The 26,816-nt window shown below is 47.8% G+C and overlaps 1 protein-coding gene across 1 annotated transcript in view; it reads right to left on the bottom strand.

The window, feature by feature from the left end:
• LOC116942041 (atrial natriuretic peptide receptor 1-like) overlaps positions 1 to 26,816 on the bottom strand; it is a 55,585-nt gene that overhangs the window by 18,869 nt on the left and 9,900 nt on the right. Inside the window, exons 2-16 of the mRNA XM_032953579.2 lie at positions 26,456 to 26,682; positions 25,678 to 25,791; positions 21,945 to 22,080; positions 21,583 to 21,674; positions 21,005 to 21,140; positions 19,303 to 19,387; positions 18,675 to 18,798; positions 16,717 to 16,791; positions 15,365 to 15,442; positions 13,856 to 13,960; positions 11,279 to 11,350; positions 9,040 to 9,199; positions 2,606 to 2,761; positions 2,054 to 2,222; positions 1,108 to 1,254 (exon numbers count right to left, since the gene is read on the bottom strand). Of these exons, the coding sequence (XP_032809470.2) occupies positions 1,108 to 1,254; positions 2,054 to 2,222; positions 2,606 to 2,761; positions 9,040 to 9,199; positions 11,279 to 11,350; positions 13,856 to 13,960; positions 15,365 to 15,442; positions 16,717 to 16,791; positions 18,675 to 18,798; positions 19,303 to 19,387; positions 21,005 to 21,140; positions 21,583 to 21,674; positions 21,945 to 22,080; positions 25,678 to 25,791; positions 26,456 to 26,682 (1,876 nt within the window). The remainder of the gene's footprint in view (positions 1 to 1,107; positions 1,255 to 2,053; positions 2,223 to 2,605; positions 2,762 to 9,039; positions 9,200 to 11,278; positions 11,351 to 13,855; positions 13,961 to 15,364; positions 15,443 to 16,716; positions 16,792 to 18,674; positions 18,799 to 19,302; positions 19,388 to 21,004; positions 21,141 to 21,582; positions 21,675 to 21,944; positions 22,081 to 25,677; positions 25,792 to 26,455; positions 26,683 to 26,816) is intronic.

Here is a 26,816-nt window from a genome sequence, read left to right as displayed (position 1 = left end):
CAATTCTACACAAGGTTGACCAGATTTTTTTTTTTTAAATCTTTGTTCAAATGAAATTGTGTGGGTTTAGATCGCTCGGTTAAAATAATCCTAAGTCACTGATTTAAATCAGCCCCGTGTTTTTGACGAAAGAACAGAACTTATTCTACGTGTTTTACAACGTTTCTCGTATTGCTGTGCGCAGACTCCCCCTGTGAATGGGATGTAGTGGGTTCAAACAAATTAATTTACAGCCTTTGTCAGTCCACTGCTGGGCGAAGGCCTCTGCACACCTTGCTGGTCGTGTGGCTGCCTCATGAAAGGGAGCCTGCACACTTTTACCCAAGAATCCCTTCGGAACCAGCGGTGACACCACGGGATCAACGTGGAAAGGAGACGATTCCAAGATAACAAAGCAGGGCAGAACATTAGCATAAACTCACCTAAGCCATTGTAATAAAAATAAAAACATTTCATACTAAAAAATACATATTTGATAAACATCTCTTATCTTCTTACGAGGGGCGAGTGGTGGTGGAGTGGCGAGAAAACTGGGTTTCATTCCTGGCCTGGGGTTATGATGAGGGTTAGGATTAGTGAAGAGTGATATTTAAGTATGGTCAATCAACCACGGCATGGGACGGCCTTCATCCAACAGTGGCTTAACAAAAAACCTGAACATGATGATTGGTCTATTTATTATTATTTCATTATCATAATAGTATAACGTTCAGACATAAAACACAGGGAGCTGTACAGAGGGAATGGAGCAGGAGGGCTGAGCCCCCCCAGACCGGGGGGAGGGGGGGCAGTATAACTCATGAACATGCACTTCTGCAGTGGTCTGGAATGCTCTTCCTTCCGATATTAGGAAGCCACTGGAGCTATGCACTCTTAAATCTCGATTTAAAACTCATGCCTTCAGAACCTCTTTTTATGTTTAGTTTTCATGTCCTTCCTCCGCACCTCCGTTTCGCGTGGTTGGTTACTTACGGTGCGAAACAATTTCAACAACATACATGCAACAAGAGTGGGGACGCAGATACAAACTGAACTGGCAGGACGGCCAGGGGCTGGTCCTGGGTCGCCAGGCCAGCTTGGCAGTGGCCGTGGGGAAACCAAACTCACTGGGGCAGGATCTGGTAGAGCAGAGCTTCGGCCTTGCCCTTCTCCTCCAGGTAGGCTTGTGTTCGCTCCTCCACCAGCTCCTCCAGGTTGTTGGCATACTGCTCCATCCGTGACAGCAGGTTGTCCAGGATGGTGCCACTGCTCTCCCTGTGATTACATTGTCAGAGGCACCCAGCTATTGTTTATTTTCTGTTAGCATTGCAAATGTTATCGTTATGAAATTCAGGTCGATGCCAATGCAATATTTTTGGTTTGAAAATGTCCAATATTTTGTTTTGATAACCCGCATCGTCATCAACATCACCACAATTTGTAATTACAATAACAACTACATTATCAGCAGAAATACATATGTAACTCTTGATTTGAAGCTTTCGGGACTACAGGAATCCATACTCTTTGGTTCTTTCAGTAAAGTCACGTTGGTACAAAATAAAATAAATCACGACGTTTCGGGCACAACACAAGCGTCCATCATCAGGTGGGAAAGCATGGTCTGCTGCTGAGGCAGACTGTTTTAAAACAGTCTGCAGACAGTCTGCCCGAAACGTCGTGATTTATTTTATTTTATACCTACGTGACTTTACCGAAAGAACCAAAGAGAATACACATGTAACCTCTTACCAATATGCCCAATGCTTTATCAAGTCCTGCCAAAATATATATACAAGATTTATGGTGAAAATGTACTGTGCCTATTCGAGAAGATGTGGATCTGGTGGACATTACTCGTTGAACATCTACAAGAGGATCTGGATCTGGTGGGCATCCCCTGATGAACCTCCATTTAAAAAAATTTATTTGGTAAAAAAACGTATGGTGAACGCCTGCGAGGATACCTGAGATCTCTGTGACATCATACACCGTGACTTCCCATGGGACTGAGATCTAGTGAACATCACGTGCTGATCCTCTGCAAGAGAATTGTTACGTAAGGACATATTACCTGCTGAACTTCTGCAAGAGGATCTTGATCTGGTGGAAGTCGGGCCTCTCCGTCGACTCCTCGGCCCAGCAGCGCTGCATGAGGTGGCCCAGCTCCTCGGAGTGTCCCCCGGGGTCCACTGTGGGCCGCAGGTAGGGCCACTCGCCCAGCTTCACCCGCTGAACAATCTCTGCTCACGCAGCAACACAGGTACAACCCGGTGAGAGATGAATGCAGTGAACGAGCTCATCCTTCCGGTGCACTTTCATGCCACGTGTAGTGGCGAAGGCCCGCTTGCCAGGGGCAATCGAGGTACAAAGCTAAGTGTTATGGGTTAATAGGCTCGAGTTATTGGCACCCGATTTTCTGCTCATTGTTGCAAACATCGCTCCTCTACCTTGCTGCTGATGTTGATCACCACTATACCACTACGACGACTGCAAAGCCAGAGATCCCACCTTAACCATACAGACCATGGCCATGGTGGCTACTGGTCAGATACCTACTACGCCAGTGTACCGGCAGACCCAGGAAAACAATCAGCAGGACATTAAATCCCTGGAACTCACACACCTTTGGCTGTGAGGTGGTTGGCCTCCAGGTAGAAAGGTCCGCTGCGCAGGGCGATCTCCTGCAGGATGATGGCGAAGCTGTAGACGTCTCCCTTCTGCGTTCCGCGCGGAGCCACCTCCTCCAAGCGCAACAGCTCCGGCGCCGTCCACAGGCGCTCTGGGGGGGACACGGGCAACGCACGCAGACGCGCAGCCAAAAGAACAAGTCAGCTTTTCATTTTTAAATCACTTGGGGACTCAATTAAAAAGTATGGGGAAATAACTCATCTTGTTTGAATCAAAAGTGGCCTGCTTTTATTTGTATGGCTGAGAGCGTGAATACTCCCACCTCTTCCATCGACATCTGGCCAGTGCGGAAGAGTAGGCCAAGTACCGTCTAGAGGGGGATTTCTCATGTAGGCCCTTCTTCCAGCAGTTACTGACGTGAACAAGCAAAAACAATAGGTTTAATTTAATATAAACTGCTGGTATCATGCTATATGCCTTATGGTTTGTTTTATCATCACAGTGTGTTCCAAATTAGAGCTGTCTCTAATTCAGAGGGTTTCCAACCTATGGTCCATGGACCCCTGGTGAGCCACGAGGCTACCACAGGGGGTTCGTGGATAAAAATAATCATAAAAAATCCTCACCAAGGAAATGTACAATTTCAGACAACTACGAGCAGCATGTGGTGGTCGGCGAAATGTTTGGAGGTTGAAAATTGGGTCCGCACACTCAGAAAAGGTTACGAACTGCTGCTCTAATTGAACCGAATGTGTCACGTGTAATTTCTCCCTTAAAATGTTCACCTGCATATGGAATTAATTTATTATGAAAGGAACAACATGTAATTGTTATATTTTTATGAGCGTACGTTTTTGAAAGGTCGTATAATTGTTTTTATCCAACACATTTTGTACTTTCTGGTGGTGGAGGATTATCGTAAAAAAATGACATTATACCTACAAGATGCAACGCGAATGAAACAAATGACGAATCATAACATCCCTCGTGAAAGCCTACATATAAAATGAACCATCATATTTTATTAATAGGTGCTCGCTATCAGCCCTTGCCTCAACACTTAGAATGGCTACACGGGGGAATTTATTATTTTTAATGTTTCATGGGTCTGTACCGACATGTGTAGATCTGCACCTGTGTGTGGATGCCCATTTGTGTGTACCTATGAGGTTATTAGCAGGAGATTGCCATTACATACAGCATATATACGCCATTACATCAGTGCGCTAAGGGTACTCGCATTGTGCTCACATGTTGCGACGGCCCTTATTCACGACATAAACAGCAGCGTCGGCGGCACGTGTCATCAATTGCCCCATAGCATGTGCGCACTTTGCTCCTCTTGGCCTTGACGACAGCCCGCTGCTTCACAAAGCGAGAAGTTAAAAGGCCTCTTGGGAATGTGTTTAGCTGGGGCTGCTGGATGCGTCAGTGTCCTCCTCCTGGCCGGACGTGTCTAATGGCAGAGCTTATTATATTTGAGCATACGTGCACACACACTCACACTCTCTCTCTCTCTCTCTTTCTCTCCTGCTCTCTCTATCTATCGCTCTCTTTCTCTATCGCTCTCATTCTCATGCTCCCCTCGTTCTCTCTCTCTCTCTCTATCACTTGGCCTCGCTCACTCTCTCCTTGCTCTCTTATTTTCGCTCTCTCTTGGTCTCTCTCCCTCTCTCTAGCTCTCCCGCTTCCTCGCCTCTCTCGGTCTCTTTCGTTCTACCGGTAAAACATCGGTTCTGTGTTTGTCAACTTCAGTTTGATCATCACTTCGGCTTTGTGTTGCGTTTTTTTTTTTAATCTAATATATCACTCTCTCTATCTCACTCTTACTCTCAGCCCCCACCTCTCTGTTCTTCGCGATGCTTCGTTTGAGCCGCATGCTCGCTCAAGTTGGGTCAGAAAACTGACCCAACTCGTCGAGGCAGCCAGTGCCGGATTATCCGAGCAGTAAAAGTAGCGACAAATGTAGCTACGGGCCTCGCATTTTCAAGGGCCCCGCGCTAAATGCTTTCAAGCTATCAATTCCGGTTCAGTGATTCTGCACTTGCTCTATTGCTATAGTACTATACCGCCTTCAACTTTTATGAACGACTGGGCGTTTAAGGTTAGCGATTTGTCGTATTATCTGGCTGTATAGCAAGTGATTTAAAAAAAAATACAATTACTTTACTATGGAAGTTAAAAATGTATGTGTTTTAATATGCACGTTTTTTTTATTTATTAAGGGCCCCTTTATAACATATGCTACAGGCCCCACACTAGCTTAATCCGGCACTGGATGCAGTGCAAATTCAAATAAACATGGGCGTCGCTGCCCTCCCTGGAAAAGCGGCGCGGAATGGGAAATGAAGCCACGGGCAGCTGCATCAACATTATGAATATCGCATTTTTAGAAAAGGATTTTTTTTTTATTCGCACTCAATTTTATTTTGAAAATAATTGTGCCAAGTATTGGTGCTAGTGCTACCATTGGCCGCAGTGTGAATAAAAAGTAACTGATGGGAGGCCTGCTTCAACACCACAGCGACCACGAATTGTGACGATGTATCGAATCGCTGGGGGTGGCAGGAGAAAGAGACACTCTGAGGAATTGGCCAAATACCCCGAGGAGGATCCTCTTGAAAAAGATTCTTGCGATGCAATAAAGTTTTGTTAGGCAAGTAAATGTAAGTCTTCGTATGAAGCAGACTCCACAGCATGCGATTCTGAGAGATAAAAGCAACACACGTCTCGTATTTTTCAGAGATTATTGGACGCTTGAACTCAATCAGCGGCCATGACAGGAAAATAACAATGGTATATTTAATTTGTTGCGTGTGAATGCGCAATGTGGGGAGCGGTATTGTAGCGGTCAGCGCGCTGACTCACGGCCAACACCAGTGACGATTATCTGAACCGGTCCTGGGCCTTCCCAAGGTCGACTCAGCCTAAAATGAGTATCTAGTGCGATTGGAATAAACATCACCACTCGGGAGACAAAGGCGGCCGGGCGTGGTGCTGGCCACCCACCCCCTCGCGTGCCGTGTCGGCCCTCATAGGTGCTCGCTAACAGCACTTGCCCCAACAGTATATCCAGGCTATATGGGGGATATTTGTCTTTTGTGTGAATGTGCCCTTTTAATGTGCATATAGCCTGCCACAAGTGCCGTAGTGACGTCACCATCACTTAGTGGCGAATGGTGGTTGTTTTTGTGAATGTGCGACTTGTTAAAGGCTATATGGGCATCTTTTGTCTTTGTGTAGATGTTTGTATGTGTAGCTGTGGCATTGGTGTGTATAGAGGGTGTGATGTGTGTGTATGTTGGTGAATGCAATAACAACACATTGAAGGTGCATTTTAAATATTTTCACACGGCGCGTGTCTTAATAAAGAATGACATTCTCCACTCCCTGCCAGGTCAGGTAGAGAGAGCGAGAGAGAGAAAATTTGCAATGGAAAATATTATTTGAAAAATGTAACACGCCACACAAAGATCCCCCGCATAGCCTAACAGACTGTTGGGGCCAGTGATGTGAGCAAGCACCGACGATGGCTGCTACAAGCATACGAGGGGGTGGATGGCCAGAACTTGGCCCGACCGCCTTTGTCTCCCGAGTGTTGACTACACATCGCACCAGGTACTCATTTGAGGCCGAGTCGACCCATGGGAGAGGCCCAGGACTGATTCAGGTATTTGTCATTGGTGCTGGCCGTGAGCGGGAATCGAACTCTGGTTGAGGGGTTTATAACGCAGTGCGCTAACCACTGTACTACCGCTTCCCACGCAGCACACACAGATCAAACCACGTAACAAGTGGCCGTTGTATAACAATATTAATCCTAAATTTAAAAAAAAAGATTCCTGTTATTTAAATTAGTAACAGTTAAATTTTTATTCGAAGCTTTCGTGACTGCAGTGATTCATATTCTTGGTTCTTTTGGTAAAGTCACGTAGAAGGGAAACAATAAAATCATTAAAATATTATTTTATTAGTAACAATTTTTTTTTCTTCTGAAAACAACTGTTACTAATTTATTCGTTCTTTCGGTAAAGGGAAACAATAAAATAATATTTTTTATTATTTTATTGTTTCCCTTCTACGTGACTTTACCGAAAGAACCAATAAATTAGTAACAGTTGTTTTCAGAAGAAAAAAAACTGTCTTCATACTCCCACTTCACACATTTATTTTGTTGTGCCACAGCTGTGTAATATTGATTCAAGCTGGAGTCTCAAAGGCGATGCTCTCCTCCTTCAAGATGCGATACATTAGGGCTTCAGGGACATATCACGAGAGTGCCATGGGCGTCAAAAAATAAAACATTCTTCAACCTGTATAGGTTTTACGAAAATGGCTACTGGAACCAAATCTCAGAGTGTTGATCGTGAAGTTCCGTCATGTCTTCTTCCGTCAGCCGTTCACGGTGGCGGACAACCCTCCTCCTTCCCGGAGTTGTGCTTCTCTGCACTCAGCCTCCCGGGCGCAAGTGACTCTGGGATGCTACTGAAGCTCAGAGGCTGCAGGGATGTGTCCCTGAAGAGCACTCCAAAGAAAGCTCTCTACACATGCTGCGTCAAGGCGCTGCATTTTGAGGAACTGACCAACCTACCAGACACAAAATGGAGAGATAATTTCTCTCCCCTGATTGAGGCTGCACCCCAGCGGAAACAGATGTGCAAGCCTCCCATAGCCAGGCACTCCGGTGACCTCCAGTGGAGGTTGGCACGCTGGATGGTGCCATCGGCCGTGTGGCTCAGCCGATCTCCCCAGGGGCACCAGACTCTTGTGCTGGGGAAGATCTGACCCACCGGTATTTGGGGGGTCCGCGGCTCAAACCAATGTTCCAGATTTAGAGTCCATTTTCAGGATACTGGAGGTACCTTTTTACAAGAGCAGTTTCATATACGGGGTGCCTTACCTGGCTAATTAGTGCCACGATCTTGCAAACTTCGACTGCGCCCAAGCAAAGATGGCAGTTTACAAGACCAGGAAAAAGATGATGCAAGGCGACACTAAAGGCTGCTCTGCAGTGCCAATGTTCAGGGTCCTGCTCAAGGCACGACTCCAACTGGAGCACGCGTACCACTCAAATGCTGGTGACGCGCGCGTGTTCTTTGAACGGTGGGGTGCTGGTCAAGCCCTCTGCACCAGTGCAAACAGCATTCTGCATTTCGCTTTTTCACGAGCTTATTCGTCGAGCGTGGCGTGTGTAACGACGTGCTGTTTCTGTTGTGCGTGGCGCATCCAGCGCATGCGCCGCGGGTAGTGTTTTGTCACGTGATGCTGTATTCGATGGGACTTGTATCGAAATCGGCTCCAGTGCTTTTTTACCGCTGGCAGCAATAAAAGTGGTTAAAAAAATCAAAGTCTAGCATGAAGTGATACGCCACTCTGTGAAACGTCCGAATCGAAACTTTGCCTCACGACACGTGATGCTGATAGCACAATCGCAATAACATTGTCAGGGTGTGGGGTTGGGAGGAGGGGAGAAAACAAATGTGTTTTTTATATTGCTTTATATTTTTTATTGTACCTTCGTTTAAAATACAAATTTAACACGTGAACTTATAGGTTAATGTGTTAAATAACCAACCCCACAAAATATATTTTATTTTCTACCTACGTGACTTTACAGAACCAAAGAGTATGGATTTCTGCAGTCACGAAAGCTTCAAATCAAGATTGAACTAATATAGGGTTAATTAAGAATGTCTGAGGCTCACAGAGCAAAACGAAGCATCACCAACGTCATTAAGGAACCAAGCTCATGCTTGCTGGGGACAATTCTCATTCCTGCCATGCCACATAGTTTACAAAATCTGGATTTAAAAACCTGCCTCTTCCACTTGGTTTTCGCGATTTTGCAAAAACCTTCCTCCACTCGACGTCTATTTTTTATATATATAAAAGGGTGCTAAAATCAATACTCTTTTAACAAACCCGAAAACCTTGAAATGTGTAAAATCTGTTATACAAAAAAAACAAATCCATGCAGCCGAGTACTTTAACGGAACGTAAACCTTTGGCGAATCGGGAGGGCATTATTGCTGATATATGGTCAAAGTTAAGCAGGTCTGCGTTCTTAAACAAGCATGACCATGAACCCTCTTCAAAACGAATCCCCAGGCTCAGTGAAGCTTTTGCCTGGGTTAAAATATACATATTTGCCATGGTGAGTACACGATGAAGAGGACATCCGCAGCTCACTGACATAATTCCAGCTGTTAAGAATATTAACTGGGGCTTGGGCAGTACACGGCATGGCTAGAAGGGACGGTGGCAGATGGTCAAGAATAATAACGGGGTGGCAGCCAGCGAATGGAATGTGCCTGAGAGGACGTCTACCGTGGCAATGGGCGCACGGAATCAGCTCGTGGGCAGGTGCGAGGTGCTGGTTGGATTTACATGGTGGGTGGGGGTGTGGTGTGGGGGGAAGGGGAACCTCACTTTCGAAGTAGTTGGCCGAGCTGTCAGCCTTGCTGTGCGCTCGGACGCTGCTGAGGCCGTAGTCGGTGATCTTGAGCACGAACCTGCTGTCCACGACGCAGTTGGACGACTTGAGGTTCCCGTGGGAGCCGATGACGCTGCTGTGCAGGTACAGCATGCCCTGGGTCAGGGTGCGCAGGGAGGGGGGTTACGGTGGAGCGTGTTATGCACGTGCAGCGGGAATCGCGTTTTTCCTGCTTTAGTGTCGCAGAGTTCCTGTAAACTTTAGCTTCTAACCATACTCTTTGGTTCTTTCTGTAAAGTCACGTAGGTATAACCAGTAGTGTAGTTAGCGTGGGACAAGCAGGGGTGCCTTTGTCCCCTTCCCCCTGGTGGCCAAAACTACGAGTTGGGGCCCTCCTGACAAGCAACATGAGATATGTTTTCAACAATAGTGTAAAAGAACAAAAGCGTATGTAATGATGTGATTAGGCAAGAGGAGCCACGATATATGATAGCCTGGGTGCGACCCCACCTGACCAATCGCCGCACCACCTGAGCTGATAATGTCGTGACTACACCACTGCTTCAAAGGCTCTGATGTCACATCTGACTGGAGCATAACCTTCGAAAAACCTCCAGAAGCACGTCGTTTGCTGTTATGTACTGTGTTTGTTTAAAAAAAATTATCTTGGAAATCTCTTGAGATGGAACACCTCGTTTTCAAGGGCGTCCTGGGTGTCAGGGCCATGGGAAAAACGTTTCCTCCCCCCGCCCTGCTCCCCCCAACCCCCAATTTTGGGGGCAAAATTTTAGAATGTGGCTTTTTGAAGGTTTTGCTAATCGTAAGCATATACTTGGCAATGTGTCAAAAAGTAAGCTTCTTAGCTGTCTAGAACATCATGAATAGTTTAAAATCATTCAGCCACTCGCGGCTGCCCAATACTGGTGGAATAAATTGCCACGGTTTAAAATTAATCATTTAAATTAACAATGCCCATTTTTTATGAATTCATGCTGTAGTAAGCACCGCGGGTGGCATTATGAGCATTTAAATGGTACATGATCACAGGAATGTGTTTTTTATTCAATATGAAAGATTGTTCCTGCATCGGGAACTGTATGTAAACACGATAGAGCTACGTGTGCATGAATGCCATTTAACATGTACAAAAACATGTATTTCAAATTGGTTGAAAATTAGAAATAGACCATTGTGCTTCACAATACATATTTTGTTTATTCAACAGACGCCCTTGTATTCACTTTTATCTAATTGCTATTCAATGCTTTCCATTAATTAATAAGTGATGCTGGGAGAATTAACGTGTTGCACTGCGCCTCTAAAAATGATTCCATTAATCGATTAAAAATGATTCAATTAATCTAGGAGGCCGCTCTCCTAGCTTACTTTTACATGCTAATCCCTCACATTAACATAGCCACTTCTGTGCCCTCGTTTAGGAGGCCGCTCTCCTATCTTACAGTTACATGCTAATTTCTCACATTAACATCACTAGCCCCGCCCACTTCTTTATAACCCTTGAGCTACACCCATTTCAAACCTTTTAAAACAGTCTGCCTCAGCAGCAGACCATGGCTTTCCCACCTGATGATGGACGCTTGCGTTGTTGCGCCCGAAACGTCGTGATTTATTTTATTTCATACCTACGTGACTTTACCGAAAGAACCAAGACTATACAAAAAAAAACACAGTTTACGAATTAAACCAAGGCATACGCTGACGATGCATTTGGACTATCGGCAAGTGACAGAAAAAAACACACACAAACGGCACACAACAGGCATAAAAATACGAGTGATCCATGCAAACGAGACGGCAAAGATGGGAAAAGGAACCGAGACGACGAATCAAAGGTTGAGACACAAGAAGAGCGGCCGCGTGCCCGGCGGTGTGATCACAGGCGCACCGTTACACCACCAGCCGACACGGACACACAGGGGTGGGAGCTGCACTGGGGCAGTCCGCAATGGATACCTTCGCCTGTCGCTCCTCCGCACCACTTCTCACGCGAATGACGCAGCATGAGCAACGGGCAATTATCGATGTTGTAAAGAAAGAGCTCGGGCAGCTGAGAAGATCTGACAGTGAGAAATGCAATTAACCCTCGCATGTTGACTTGCGGTCAGCAGAAGTAAAAAAAAAACCTCCCTAACAATTAGGCGGTCCAGGTGCCCATTAAGGTTAAGAGCTGAATGCTAATTGCGTTTGCAGCGGCTGGGCTGCAACCTCCTTTACCTTCACGATGTCGTGCATCAGGGAGTAGCGGAACATCCAATCCAGGCTAATACTTTCATTTTCCAAAATATCCTGTGAAAGGGAGATGGAGCATTAGGGCACACAAATGTGATGCTCATTCATATTCCGGACGGGAGAGGCAGGCGCTGAGAGCATTTAGTCAGCAGCATGGCTGTAACAAGTCATCCCCTTACCACCCACCGCCCCGGACAGTCGATGAATTGTCGTAATTCAGGGCAGTGATTTGATTGAATGATAGGATTGTTTTTCTATTGTTTTCCGCAATTATATTTGCCTTCGCTTGTGCACCTCCTCGTTCGCTCCGCGAGCCCCATCGATGATTACGTGAATTCATTTGCAAATGATCGGCATGCATTGAAAATCGATTCTTACAACACGTGAATCGATGAACGTATTGCGAACATTACCCGGGAAGGGGGGTTGACGAATCAATCCACCGTCCCTGCAGTGCCACTTTGTGAGGAAGTTGACGGTGGTTGTCCTATTGACGGAATGACCCCATCTAAGGAATGCTGAATTATAACCCACTGATTCGGGGCTGCAAAAAAACAGGAGATGCGCACTGCCGCAATGAGCAATAAAAAAACGTTAACTTTCAGTTTTTTTTTAAAGAATCAATATTAATTGACCAACTGATTCATCGTTAAGAATATAAGTCATTGCTCAAGCGATCCACAAACATCCATGCTGCGTTGTAATCGGCAGCCTACTGTCGTTTGCTGTAGACCGTAATAGCAAACTACCATTGTCTGCGTTCCTCCAAACCGAGATGAATAGCAAAACTGTGCAGGCTCTCTCCTGAAGCCCTCTCGTCATAGCGAGCAGACCTCAATATCGGCATACATCTCCTGAACATATTTCCATACGTAGGAGTGGATAGAGTAGAATAGGCAGATGTTCAATTCGTTTGCCTTGCGATGAATAAACCTCAGGGTCACAATTCTATTCGATTATCTATTCATTTAAACGTTGACCTTTTCCCCTTGTTTTAACGTTGCCCATATTAAAAAGTGCCACGCGTGGACAGATAACTTAAATGTGAACTCTAAACAGGCATTAACAAAAACAAGTGAGAAGCTTTCACATTGTTTGTATTATATATCATGCGGGTTGATTTGATTACTCAAAACAGATGATTATTTTTCCATATCGTATTCCTGCAGAAATCTCAGGAGTGAGTGAGGGTGTGTGCGGAGCCAGGACAGATGTTACTCGGGTTTCTTCTGGCAAAGGGTAAAGAGATCATTGTCAAGGCGCCATGCCTCACCCAACCCCACATCGCTCGTCACGGTCGCAATTCGATTCAAGAATTGTTTTTTTTACCCCCCCCCGCCCACCCCATCAGGATGAATGTAGCAGCATCTAGTGGCTGGAGGGAACTCGCGTGAATCCGTTACGTGCAACGTACACACGAATGGAACAAACGTTGATTCTCGACGTGCATGTTTTGATCTTGCTAAATCAATTATTTTTCTTTCAAAATTTTCTTCATTCACATTTTACAACTCATGACACACATTCCTTTATTCTTATAAACGTAATTAAAGGAGGATGGCGGGAGGTGGGGGGGGGGAATCAATATAAATTGAAAAATCGACACAACATTCCACTCCCCCAAATAATACAAATGAAAGCATATAATCCCCAGGATATCTGATATCACAACATCCATGTATCGCAAGCCCGAGGAATCGATATTAACCAAAGGATCAGTTCATTATTACGCTTCTAATTGTAATGTTGCAACCATGTAGGACGGATGGTACGTGCAGGGCGGTACGGAACCCTGTCATTATCATTCGCATACAGCCCCCGTCTCCTCTACCAAATAAATGATACAGCCGCGGAGGCAATGAATGGATAGATACTAATGCACAGTGACAGCGTAATTATGGGACGGGAAGGTATTTGCCGCAGATAAAGTGAGCTCAAGTCCTAGCCAGGCGTCAACTGATGCCATGAGCTGAATGGGGTAGGTAAAGTTAGTACCATTTTGTGAGAAGTCAACAGTGGCCATCCTATGATGAGACTGACCCCCCTCCCCGCCGTCATAGAAATATGGAATTGTCATCACTGGCTCATTTAAGCATGGAGACACTGCAACTTGACTCTAAAGGTAATAGAGATACAAGACAGTATCAGACAGTGATTGTGAAGGGAATCATGTGGGCTTTTTCAGGATGCAGAAGAAATTTATGCCGATGAATGACGCCAGTGATGGAATGGCAGCTGAACTGATTTTTAGAGGAGGGTGACCGCCGTTGGGAAGGATCGATATGATCAGCTCGTGTGCACGAGCGGAAAGGATTGTTGCACTGCGAGACTGAGAGGGTTGGAGGCGGCGTGAGGAGACCTTCAAATAGAAGTAAATAGATCAAGGCTTATGCTGCTGCTGCTGATAATGACGATGACGATGAGTGTGAGTCATTGACACATGTGCGCATACACACCCCAAGAGGTGAGGTGGGGGGGGGGGATGATACATCCGTGTGATACGGCAGCAAGAAGACACTCGTCAACTGCTGTTGCTGCCGTGGCCCATAGCCGTACCCGTACCTGTAAGCTTCCCCTGGGACAGTACTCGGTGATGATGCAGATGTTGGGCACATCGATGCAGGCGCCTACAAAGCGAGTTAGGTGTTCGTTCTGGACGTCCCGCATCTGTGTGCGACACAGCAACACGCACGCGCACATCAGACGGTGCGAAAGAAGTTCAACATGTACATGCGCGTACGTGCGTACGTACGTACGTGGACTCCCACCGAGCCACGTAGACCAGGATGGGAGGTACCGTCTCCATACCTGAAGGCTGAATAGGACTCTGAAATACCTTTGGTGGGGAGGTCACACATGCGATAGTAAAGAAAGAAAACAATTAAGGCTCACATTTACCGAGTGCGCTGGAATTGAAAACACGGCGTTATTGCCAGATCAAAAAATATCCTATTAAGGTTGGAAAGGCGCATGTAGGGGCGATGTGGCCATTGTCTCCCAAGTGCTGATGTACTCATTTTATCATGCGTTTACCTAGGGGAAGGCCTGACACCAGTTCAAATAGCCTATGCTGCCAATGTTTGCCATGGCTGGGAATTAATGACAGAGCACCGGGTTCATAGCGCAACGCAGCACCCTCCCCAATGCCAGTATTTACATAAAGCATGTGTTACTCATATCAGAACCGTGTGCTTTATATCGAGCTCACAAACTTGGAGAAAATTAGTAATAAAGTGTTGTGTCAGGACACGATTAAGAAATACGCGGGCATCTGGCAGCAGTCGGAACACCGGCCACCAGATCAGCCCGTGGCTGAGTCAAGAAGGTTCATTTCCCCACAGTTGCCGCAAAGCGGCCACTGAAATCCCCGCAGCGTCGTCGCATGAAGGATTTTTCCCACCTGTGTCAACGCGAATGCCCCAAATCCCGAACGTGGAATTCAAGCGCTAGCCTCGAATACACCAACGAGCATAGTTATGGAAAATAACGACCGGCTGTTTCCTTTTTATGGGACTAGAGGCACTGACTTGTCACGTGGTCTAAATCAAGGACAATAATGCAATAATAACTCAGATTTTTTTTCTTCTTCAAATATTTAATGTAACAAAAAACGCAAAAAAAATCATTATTAATTACCAAATCGCCTGTGCCGTACAAATCTGAAAGTTATTGAAATGGTAAAAAACAAGTTATACATTTTGATTGGTAATAAACAGGTTATACATTTTGATGGCAATGGATTATTGAAATAATCTGTGCGGAGCTTTGTATGTACGCATGTAGTGGGTTTTCTCCAGATCATGCAGATTCGTCCCACAAGACAAACAATCATTTATAGAATTAGCCAGAACATCCCACAGCAGCAAGACCCTTGAAAAAATGTCATAATCACTGAGTCTTTCCTGTGCAAATGCAAGGGCATTATTGTTATCATTACTTCCACTGTCGCTTTTATTGTCCTTCAGCTTTAACTTAATTACTGGCAACAAGGAAACACTGACGCGTTTTGACCGTAATGAGAGCCGCACGCAACGAGGCGGAACGAACAACAACAACAACACCGCCACTTACGTGCTTGAGCTCGAAAAGCATTTGTCTCGTCAACTCGATTTTCTTCCGGTTGATGAACTTTATGGCCACCAAGTTTCCCTGCAAATGGGTCGTGGGGAAAAAAAAAAGTGCACAATCAGCTGCAGCGGACACGGCAGCAATGTCAGAGTCGAGTTTCAAGCTCAAGCGGCCGTCACGGCCAACAGCGTCGAAGCCACCGCGACACCGCCGCCTCCTTCTTCCGCCTCCGCCATCACCTCCGAAACCGCAATGGTGTCAACCCCCCCCCCCCCCCCCCAAGACTTAGAGGTCCTGCTGTCTGTTACAGGGTTCAATCGTTTGGCTTGACGGTTTCCCCTCGGGTCACTGAACTCCGGGTGCCACTCCAATGCCTGCCCTCCTCCTCCCAGCCTGCACAGAGGCCACACGCGTCGAAGCCTCCTCTATCGCGGGTCACATCTACAGTGCTCCCCAGCCACAGTCTGTTCTGAGCTTGCAAGTTGTTTACCCCGTACTGCCGTGAAAAGCCTCTCATCCACAGCATGCACCTGTGCATGAAAGCGAGATGCTGACTTTTCAAACGCTTCAATCTCAGTCGTCTCCTCCTATCTCAATCTCGGATTCCTTGAACGCTTGTTGTTTTAACCCTAAAGTCGACCTCTGAACTCTCCCAAAGTGGTTGACAAAGTCCACGCAAGATCCACCTTGCTCACTCGATGGAATACACCTCTCACTTTCATAGCGCAATGCTCCCGTGTTTATGCACACTATCACACAAGTACGGTACTCAATGCAACTCACCAACGCTCCTATCATGCATCAAATAACACGTGGAAAGAATTGATTTGATATATTTTACAATATATGCAAGCGGCACGTAAATGTCACCTTCCTGATAATGGCAATGAACAGGTAGAACACTGAGTGAAGAATATACAAGGTGGACAATATGAATGAGACGTTGAAAAACGAGACAAAAAGACGCGGAGCAGATCCTGAAATCAAAATCACGACCGCGAATCGTCAATATCCATCGAATCGCGGGGGTGGTGCATCGTCGCAAGCCTGCCAGGTGTACGCGCGTCCCCCTTTTTTGTCAATCCACTGCCGGATGAGAGCCTCCCAACACCGTGCCGATTTATGGCGGCGATTTCACCGAACGTCACTGCCGCTGGTCAGTGAAGCGTCGGTGAAGGCGGGAAGCGTGGACGTGTGACGCACAGTCCGGGAAAACACAACCGACTATTGCCGCGTTTGCTGCTCCTGCTGCTGCTGCTGCTGCACTCTCTCCTCGCTGACAACGCGGCCCACTGCAAGCATGAGATAAGAGCGGCACGCGAAGACGCACCTCGCGACGGCTACGCGGCACGTACCTTGTAGAAGCCGGTGTTGGCGAACACGGACCGCCCGTATCGCGTCGTCGCCAGGGAGCTGTGGCTCGAGCACCTCTGCAAGGTGACAGCAGAGACACAAGCGTCAGCGAGCGGACGCCATGCCCAGAGGCTTTGAGGGAAATGAGAGCTTAGACGCACGGAGAGCACGTATCGTAAGCCGTGACCTGGCTGGGTGGCGCACACGACAACAAGGAAGGTTACAAGTTACGAGTTCAAATCCTGGTGGGGTGGATGGAGGTGGTCGGGTGGCTCGGGGGCGGGGGTCACTGACGAGGAGCCGGCACCTCTGAGTTTGAAGCTCTGATTGTGAAGCTGGGTTACCAGTCGTCTATGTTCTCAAGCGTAGTGAGTTGATGATTGCACAAAAGAAACGTGAAGCAAATATATTTCTTCACTTCATTTGATGGTTATGGTCTGAGAATTAAAGTATACAATTTTTGTTTCACTACAATATGATGGAGCCTAATCCTAATCCGGGGGGGGGGGGAAATTACAGGGAGTCAACAACCAATCATCCATTGGTGGTCAATAAAACGGGTACCAATTTGTAGCGGGCATCGCCACGGCAATGGGGAATTCCACTACCAACTCAGGGTTGCCGAGAAAGGCAAGGAAATCGCGAATCCAACGTTCGTTTGATCAGCAATACGCGTTGTCGGCTTTGATCAAGACGCCCAGCGTAACGTACGCACATGCAGGCGCTGATATTGCAGCGAGCTGGAAGGTGAATCACAATGAGAGCCCCAGATGTTTCCCGAGTGAAGCTCGCGGCATTACACGAATCCCAGCAAAGACTCTCGTTACAGGAGGGGCACAAAGGTCACGGGCTCCGTTTAATTCCCGCGGCGCTCGCCGACCCGTTACATCTCTTATGCCTTGGGTAGCGCATGCCATGATCACATTGCCGTGCGTGTGCAAAACCGGTCGCGCTGATAGCAGGGAGCGCCCGCTCGCTCGCTCCTCCCGCTCTTTCTCTCTCGTCCTTTCACTCATCAAGGCACAAACCATGGCAGATGTGCATACTACTGGACATCTGTGAAAAAGTGCTTTATAGCTCATCGGATTCCTTCAGTATAAATAAATATCCTGATTCTGATTCTGACTTGATGCACAAATGGGACGCTTTAAAATTCGCTGTGAGAACAGACCATGGGGTGCCACCATGACGATATGTTAACTACCTCGCCTGGTATACAGGAGGTCGTGGTTTAGATCCCAACCCTGACGCCTGCTGCTGTATATTTGGAATGTGCGTGTTCTCCCCGTGGTCGTGTGGATTCTTCCCTGGGTTCTCTATTTTTTTTCCCTCCACATTTAAAAACATGCGTTTTGAGTTTTTGGCTGAAATAAATTTCCACTTTGTTGAGCTGTCATTCGTGCAGCTGGGTTGCTTCTGAAAAAAGAGCAATATAGCTCAGTGGGCCTTATCTGGTAAAATAAAACTAGTTTTGATAACCTAGGCTCAATGCCCCATTCACAATTATGAAGGAGGCCTCATCACAGCGATGCATCACTCCGCTACTCCTGACGCTATAATCTGGCTCAACCAGATAAGGGCTCTACATCAACATCAGCCGCACGTAGATGAAGATGAGGGAGGTGCCCGCCACCCACCACAGTACGTCGCTGCGCGTTTGCCAATCACCCCCCCCCCCCCGTTTAAATGCAAATCAGGTAATTACACACAGCACACACGTCATGATTGCTTGCTCAACACGTCCCATGTGGTGTAGACGACTGATTAATTGGAATCGGTGGTCTGTATCTCACACTTGAAACCCGTTTTGGCTTTTGGGACAAGTGCCGCTCGCGAGCGCCTATTAAGGCCTTGCACCACGTGAGTGTGCATGGTGGTCAGCACCGTGCCAATGCGCAATCCGGCCCAGGTCAGGATCACGGTGGTCAGGGTCGGGGTCCGATGCAGCATAGCGTCTCACCGTGGAGGGGGTTACCGCGCTCTCTCCCGACAACTTGACCGCATCGCCCACTTTGTCCACGAAGACGTCGTCCCAGTGCACCCTCCACAGCATGCTGGCCAGCTCCTTCTCCAGCTTCAGCTTCCTGCGAACAACGGACGGAGTGAGAGATTCGCCTGGGCCATGCCGGATCCCGGCAGCATAGAGGGTCGGATGTGGACGTGGTTGAGGGTGTGTGCATGGGGGGGGGGGGGGGGGTGGGGGGGGGATACTGGGAGCGAGCAGAATCTGAAATTATTTCTGCTTGAAATGGAATTCCGGCCCGGTGGCTCCGCGGTAGAGGGGGAGAGCGGCTCGCAATCGGAAGGTTGCGAGTTCAAATCTTGGCCAGGGTTAATTCAACCCATCATCCCTCCGGGGTTGATAACAATAAACACCGCTTTGTGCGGAAGTCAACAGTGGCTGTCCTACGAAGCGGCTCCCCCCCCCCCCGCCCCCGTCATAGGCGGAAAGCACAGTAATCTTAAGGATGATGAGAACGCGTTCGTGGCAAGAAAAAAGCGACAACGTTTTCCCTTCGCCCACGGTGGGGGGGGGGGGGGGGGGGGGGCGCAGGTCGAGGGGAGTGCGCGTTGTCGCCGCTCCTCACCTGATGACGATGAAGACGGTGACGGCGATGATGAGCACAGTGAGGCTCACCACGATGCCCATGAGCTGGAGGGTGCCCAGGCCACCTGAGGACAAAACAGGGGGGCGACAGCAGCGGTGGAGCCGTGACGATTAGCGGTGATTCACTGCGGTGTCATCTCAGGACCATGAGGGATGGGAGGAGGCAGCGACGGTGGTGCTCTTAATGTTGCGTGCCGCAAAATAAAATGAGCAATTCTTCAAAATAAACCTTCGAAATACTGCATACACAAAGAATGTCACCTTCCTCTTTGGGTCTATTCGGTAAAAGTCACGTAGGTAAAAAAATAAAACAACAAAAATCACGACGTTTCGGCCACAACACAAGCGGCCTTCATCAGGTGAAGGGATCAGGCTGTCTCGAGGACAGCGCTGGAGTGAAACACAGCCACGCTCAGACCGCGGACCTTTAAGCTGTGTGCGAGGAAACAAGGTGCCTTGACAAAGGAATTAGCATAAAAATTAGCATTTGATTGGCCGACTTAGCATAGAGGTGGTGTACGTGCGGATGCACTTGCCGTTTGGCGCGGGGGGGGGGGGGGGGGAGTTTACCTATTGGTGGTGTGAAAAGGGAATTTTTAAGAGCTGCAAAAGTTTGGGGTACCACTACTGTTTAATCAGATTAATCAGATTTGAAACACGGCAAAACGAATTCTTCTGCCGTAGCTGATCACTGTTACAACGCTGTGGGTGATCACGATATAATTTTCTCCAATACCAAGGTTCTTTGCAAACCCACGGGTTTTTATCAGAGATTTGTTCACGAGGCAATTCAAATCTACAAACACAGACACAATTTCAATCGAGAAGATGGTTTCAAATTAAGCAACCATTGGAAAGATGTTCTAAATCGAACCAAACATTAAACTAATTTTCAATGGTACAGTATATTTTTCAAGTAGTGGTACCCCAAACTTTCGCAGCTCTTAAAAATTCCCTTTTCACACCATCAATAGGTAAACTCCCCCTCCCCCCCCCGCGCCAAACGACATGTGCACCCGCACGTACACCACCTCTATGCTAAGTCGGGCAATCAAATGCTATTTTTTATGCCAATTCCTTTGTCAAGGCACCTTGTTTCCTCGCACACAGCTTAAAGGTCGCGGTCTGAGCGTGGCTGTGTTCCACTCCAGCGCTGTCCTCGAGACAGCCTGATCCCTTCACCTGATGAAGGCCGCTTGTGTTGTGGCCGAAACGTCGTGATTTTTGTTGTTTTTTTTTACCTACGTGACTTTACCGAATAGAACCAAAGAGTATGGATCCTTGCAGTCACGAAAGCTTTAAATCTAGAAATGTCACCTTCCTTCTATGTGCTAAGGGGACCCACGTGCCGTGAATGCAAGTCGATGAGTTAAACTGCATGTCAGGGAGTGTAAAAAAATACTCTAGGCTTGTGATAAATCTGTACGATATGGAAATGTAATTGGTTCAGAGGGGATGGGGCATGACTCTGGCACTCGTATGCAATATATTCCTTTTCCAGATCTTGCCTCTCTAAATGGCAGATGTACCGCATGATCAAAGATGGGGGTAGCCCTTCCACAACTGCACAGCAGAAGGGAAGCGAGCTGTTGCTGTCAAGTATTTCCACGGGGCTGTAGTCTCCTAGCAATAACAAGGGGTACCCAAACCCCCACAACCCCACCGGTCACGATGGAACGTACGTGAGTGGCAGGCGGTGTCGTCCGTGTCAAAGATGCAGGGCGGGTTGTCGTTGGGGACCTTTCCTCCTGGCCAGTGGATTTCCGTGCCAGGGACCATCTTGACGGTGTCAGTGACCCCCTCGTAAACGGCGACGATCTGTGGGTGTGCACACATACATGCAGATGTGCACGCACATACATACGTACACGTACACACAGCCACACGAAGACGAAGATCCCATGCATAGCCTTTAACAGACTGTATACAAACACACAAACACAACCATCCCAAGATAGGTCCAATTCTCTACATCGGCAAATTTCTCTTAGACTTCCCTGAAACGCTTCCCGATTTTATTAGCCCCAACGTACGATGAACTGAGTCAATCCTCAACCACTACCCCTCGCTCCAACCACAGTCTAACCGACGTACTGAATATTTTACAAATCAAATCTGAAGCAGTTGCTGGCCGCTGGCTATTCGGTGGCCACCTGCAGGTTTTTGGGGGGTGGGGGGGGGGCTATCTCTGCCCAATCCACCAACGCCAACTCCACGGCGGCTTCATCGTTGCCAACGCGTGCTGTACCACCGCTCTCACCCGGAAGGCCCCGTCCGCGCCGTTCATGGCCCAAACGCAGTAGTCCACCTCACGGTCCCCATTGTCGTCGATTGCCACCGTGCCGGTGACTCCTGCACATGGCAAAGAAAAGACAACGACCGACATGGAGGTCGGCGGGAAATTCCACGTCCACTGCTGACTCCCCACAACAAGCTGCTGCCGCTCGCCAAAGTCAAGGGCGTCCTCGCCGTTAAAATGAATCGCGATGATTCCCCCCCCCCCCCCCCAAATCTGCCAGGGGGGTGGGGGGTGCCGGGAGGGTGGGGGTGATGGAGTGGTCGATCAGTACTCGTCGAGGAGGATGAGAAGAGCGATGAGAGTTTTGCACCGTTGGGACTCACCGGGGAAAGTGCGGTTCCACATGCGGCGGGTGAGGTTGCGCCACTCCTCGCCGGGCGCCGTCTCGCTCAGCGCCTCGCCCAGGGCACGCGCGTACAGCACCACGCCCTCGTAGAACGCCGCCGCGATCAGCGTGTGCTGGCGGCACGATGCGTGCGCGCGACGGGTCGAGGGGTCCCGTCGGGATGGGGGTCCATTGTGAAGGGAGTGTGGGAGGACGCACAGGAGACGTTCGATTATCGCGTTTGTGGCCCGGCTGAGGTCAGGCGAGGCTAGCTGAGGCCAGTTGAGGCCGACTGAAGCCAGCTGAGGCCAGCTGGGTCATGAATGTAGAAAGTGAGGAGCAAGATCAAAGTGTAAAAGTCCACGCTTGGTATAGGGTTGCAATGCAACCCTACAACTAGCTGTAACCAGACACTAACCAAACACTAACCCTGACCAGAAACTAACCAGACACTCTCACCAACCATACCAGCGAACCAAATCCTAGCCTTATCCCCAGCTACAAAAACCTGGTCTTATTCACATGAGCCACTTACACACTGACCAATACTATTTATACCTCTAACCATACTGGCCAATCAGACCTTGATATGGATCCAAACCATATAAGCCAATGAAATCCTAAATATTATTCTGGCCATAACCACAATAGCCAATGAAGCCTTACTAGCCAACAAAATCCCAACTCTAGTCCTTACAATAAGCACACGAGTCGGACGCTAACCATGACTACATCGCTAACCTCTAGCTAACCACACCTCTACTCGCACTCTCCCCATAACCCTAGCCACTTATTAGCGAGACGCTAATAATCTCAGCTCTACTCCTTCCCCTAAAGCCACACACACTGACCCGATCGTGAACAAGAAGGCTGCCCATTCAGGCTAGCGTCATCATTGAAAGCATTCCGAACATTTCTTGACGGATTTCTGAAAATCAATGTACGGTAAATGAGACTTGAAGATGAATCATTCAATAGCGAATTGAGAGTCATTCTGCAGGGAGAATTGTTGTGGTGGTGGTGGTGGACGCTTATTGTTTTCCCCTTCACTATTATAATGCCGTCACGAACTCTGAGACACGCGTTCGCGCGTCTCGCCTAATCCTGTCCCCCCACGAAAGTGGACACACGAGAGGCTGTTCAAATGCTTTTGAAGCAGCTCATTAGGGGGAAATGGCGTACGCTATCGAGAGCTCGTCCCTCTCAGCGCTCGTCAAACGGGCGACTGGACAACGGTTGGAGGAGAGTGCGGGAGAAAGCCAAGCGTTTGCCAAACACAAAATCAATCACCGTCACTTTGTATGCCCAATTTTAAACAAAATTGGTCAACCAAAGCAGCAAACAGATTATCTAATTGCTTACGACCAAGTGCACCCTGAATACTCTCAATCTCGTCAGAACTTGGAAAATCAAGCCAAGCTTGAGCCTGGTTTGTACATTAATGGGAGATTGCCTGGGATTACCAGGCATTGTAGGGCGTCAGCTGCTAGGTGGTCAGACTGCAATACGGCATTTAATTATTGAATATATCCATGCGTAACTTGGACCTTGTGGTATAAGTGGAATTTCTCCAGGAACTCCGGTGGCCCCCCACACACTACTCATTGTCCTAATTGGCCAAACATCCCAATGCATGACCCTCTTGAAAAAGAGTCTCGAGACTCAGTGAGGCTTTCCTCGATTCATTAAGGGCCTCTTCCACAAGCGTTTTAAGCAGAAATAACAACAGAAACATCTTCTTTGGGTCTTTCGGTAAAGTCACGTAGATAGGTTCAAAGAAAATAACGAAAAAACTACGACGTTTCGATCGCAACGCAAGCTTGATGATGACCGTTTGCGTTGAAATCGTTATGATCGAAACATCGTAGTTTTTGTTATTTTCTTTGAACCTATCTACGTGACTTTACCGAAAGACCCAAATAACATGAATTCCTGCAGTGACGAAAGCTTTATGTCAAAACAGAAACATGGTTTAATGTTACATTTTGTACGGCTGTTACACGGCGTCATTGCCGTACATTTTAATGCAGCATTCCAGCGACATCACAACAATGCTACGGCTGTATCCTGGGCCGCCCTTGGGTCTACTCAGCCTTAAATAGCCACCTGGTGCAGTGTGTAAACATCAATACTGAAGAGAGAAAAACTAAATATGTCGGGCGTGGTGCTGGCCACATCACCCCATTATGCACCGTGCCAGTCTTCATAGATGCTCGCTGATAGATGCTCGCCCCAACAGTCTACGTGGCTATGCGGGTGATCTCTTTGTGGGTGTCAGCATTTGTGTGTGTGGGTGGGGTGTCGTTTTCCGGTAATGTCGGATGTAATGAGCTATTACTGTAAAAACAAGGCCAAGCACGGCGCTGAAACGACCCACGCATCTGCGACCCTGAAAGATCCATAAAATATGCCCTATAGAAATCCTGTTTGTGAACCATCACTGTTTATTCTTTGGCAGCCGTTGAGTGATGAGTCTAAGGCTACATTTTCTTGTTTATTGGTGCGTGTGCGTGCGTATCTGCACTGATCTTCATAGGTGCTTGCTAACAGCACCTGCCCCAAAAGTCTGTTATTGTTGTGTGTAATTGTGTCTTTGTGTTCAATCCTAAAGGCATCCTCAATCAATGCGACAATAGGAATATCAACACTTGCGTAATTGTCCGGGGGAGCGAATGATGATGGGGCACTTTGGCGCCTGGAGATGCCCTCTTAATATTTAATGCCACTCCGGATGAGGGCTTCTGTCATAAAGTGCTCGCCTTCCTCCCAATTCGGCACTCTCTCCTCTTTAATTTCCCAAATCCGTCTACCGCGACGTGAAATCATCACCGTCGTCATCACTCGTGATCATTCATCCGGACTCCCCCACCCCCTCCTCTCCTCTCTACCTCTCCATTCATTTCCGTTCATCGTCATTATCATAATACATCCTTCCATCAACATCATTTATCAACCAATCATAGATATGCATTGTAAGTTATATGAATACATTAACCCCCCCCACCCCCCCGGTCTTTCCACCTGATTGGCTCACAATTGACGACATCACATGTATCCCTCGATTTAACACCGAAACAGGAGGTTTTCTACACAACTCTGGCTGTCACCTGATGATGCTGGTTGTAATTACCAGTGAAAAGTCAAAGTACTCGAATTGTAAATGTTGTGAGTTTACTCTCCAACACACCGGTGTGCTGTACTAATAACGAATTGCTATGTTTTGTTTACGTGACAAACCTCACTAGTTGGCCATGTCAGGTGGTGGCGGGTTTAAAGACATATTTGTATTTAACCGATCTAACCCCAAAAAAAAACCTCTATTATGGATCATTCATCTATATTCTTACATCATTATCATCATGATTAACCCATCTTCCCATCATCATCATCCATCCATAGACCATCATAAATCATTATTTTTATTATTACCTTCGCACTCCACCTCTTTGCAAAGTTTTTCAAGGGAGATGTGACGAAAAAATATTCAACATTCTTGTCCATCGGCCATCATCCCTTCGAGTCACTATGCGGTCTGTTAACTTAAATTTCTGAGCAACGTGATGCCTTTGATTTGCATTTGTTCTCTCATACAGATGTTCCTTTTTTGTATATCAGTAGAAGTAGTTTAAGCCTGAACTCGATGTGTAACCAGGTGAGAACCCAGTGGGATGCAAGTCTGTTTTGCACGGAAGACCTCAATGAGTTACAAGCAAAGGTACGAAGAATCTCACCAGTGATGGGGTCATCGTCGTATTGAATGCTTCCCGGGCCTTCCTCTGCACATCGGAGATGAACTGCTCATATTGGCTGTTGTTGGGCTGCAGATATGTGATGATCAGAACGCTCTGTCGAAAGAGGAATGCAAAGCACATCCATATACATCTAAATCAGCTGAAGTCTCCCGTAAATCACGTGACTTATGCATGACCACTCCCACTCTCAACCCCTCCTCCCAGCCCACCGCCGCCCACTGTGGAAACAGACGCTGCTCCGTGTAGCAGCGTCGAGGCCATTACGTAGCCTCTTCCTCCCAGTCCTCATTTCTGCTGAACCCTTTGGTCCCGTTTCTCCAATTCCATTATTTTTCATCTTATTTCCCATTCTTTCTCTTCTATCTTCCCTTTCCTGCCCCTTTCTAATTTTCCCATTCATTATATCCTCGACTAATGGGACAAATTACTAATGGGACAGAGACAAAGATCCCCCGTATAGTCTTCAACAAACTGTTTAAGTGCTATTAGTGAGCACCTACAAAAGACAGCAGCACCACGCATACGTGGGTAGAAGTGTGGCCAGCACCACACCCGGGCCGTCTCTGCCGCCCCAGCTCTGATATCCCTCTCTACACACTCAGTTTTGGCTGCGTCGATCTCGCCGAGGCCCACAACCAGGACCACGACCAAGACCACGTCCAGTTCGGGTAAACCAGCACTGATCTAAGCCACGGCCAGACATCGAACTCGGCGTGCAAGGTTCGCGGCTCAAGCGCACCAGCCACCGCGCACTCACCGCGAACGCGCTCTTCGCGTCCTCGTCGTCCTCGTCTCCCCGATGCCAAGGAGCCCTGCTGAGGCTGCCGGAGCCTCCTTCCTTGTCATACCCAGGCCGCCCTCCTTCCAGGCCCTCACCGAACAGGTCCAGGTAGAGGAAGGCGAACTCCTGCAGGCGAAGTCCAGCGCGCTTGGCGGCCAGCAGCAGACGGCGGAACGCGTCCGGAGAACTGCACACGTATATGACTGGGAAGAAACACAGCCATGCTCTAGCCACTGCCCGGATGACGGCTCAACCGCACCATCTCTCGTGGACCTGCGATGCCACAATCAGTCTCTCGTTCCTGAAAGTGATCTCATTGCTCCACCTCCCTGGTTTG

Source organism: Petromyzon marinus, chromosome 13 (assembly GCF_048934315.1).
Source record: "Petromyzon marinus isolate PM22_M1 ecotype Great Lakes invasive population chromosome 13, UKy_Petmar_22M1.pri1.0, whole genome shotgun sequence".
In the NCBI taxonomy this organism is placed as follows: domain Eukaryota; kingdom Metazoa; phylum Chordata; class Hyperoartia; order Petromyzontiformes; family Petromyzontidae; genus Petromyzon; species Petromyzon marinus.
The sequence above is the reverse complement of the archived record's forward strand: the minus strand, read 5'-3'. Positions and strand labels throughout refer to the sequence as shown.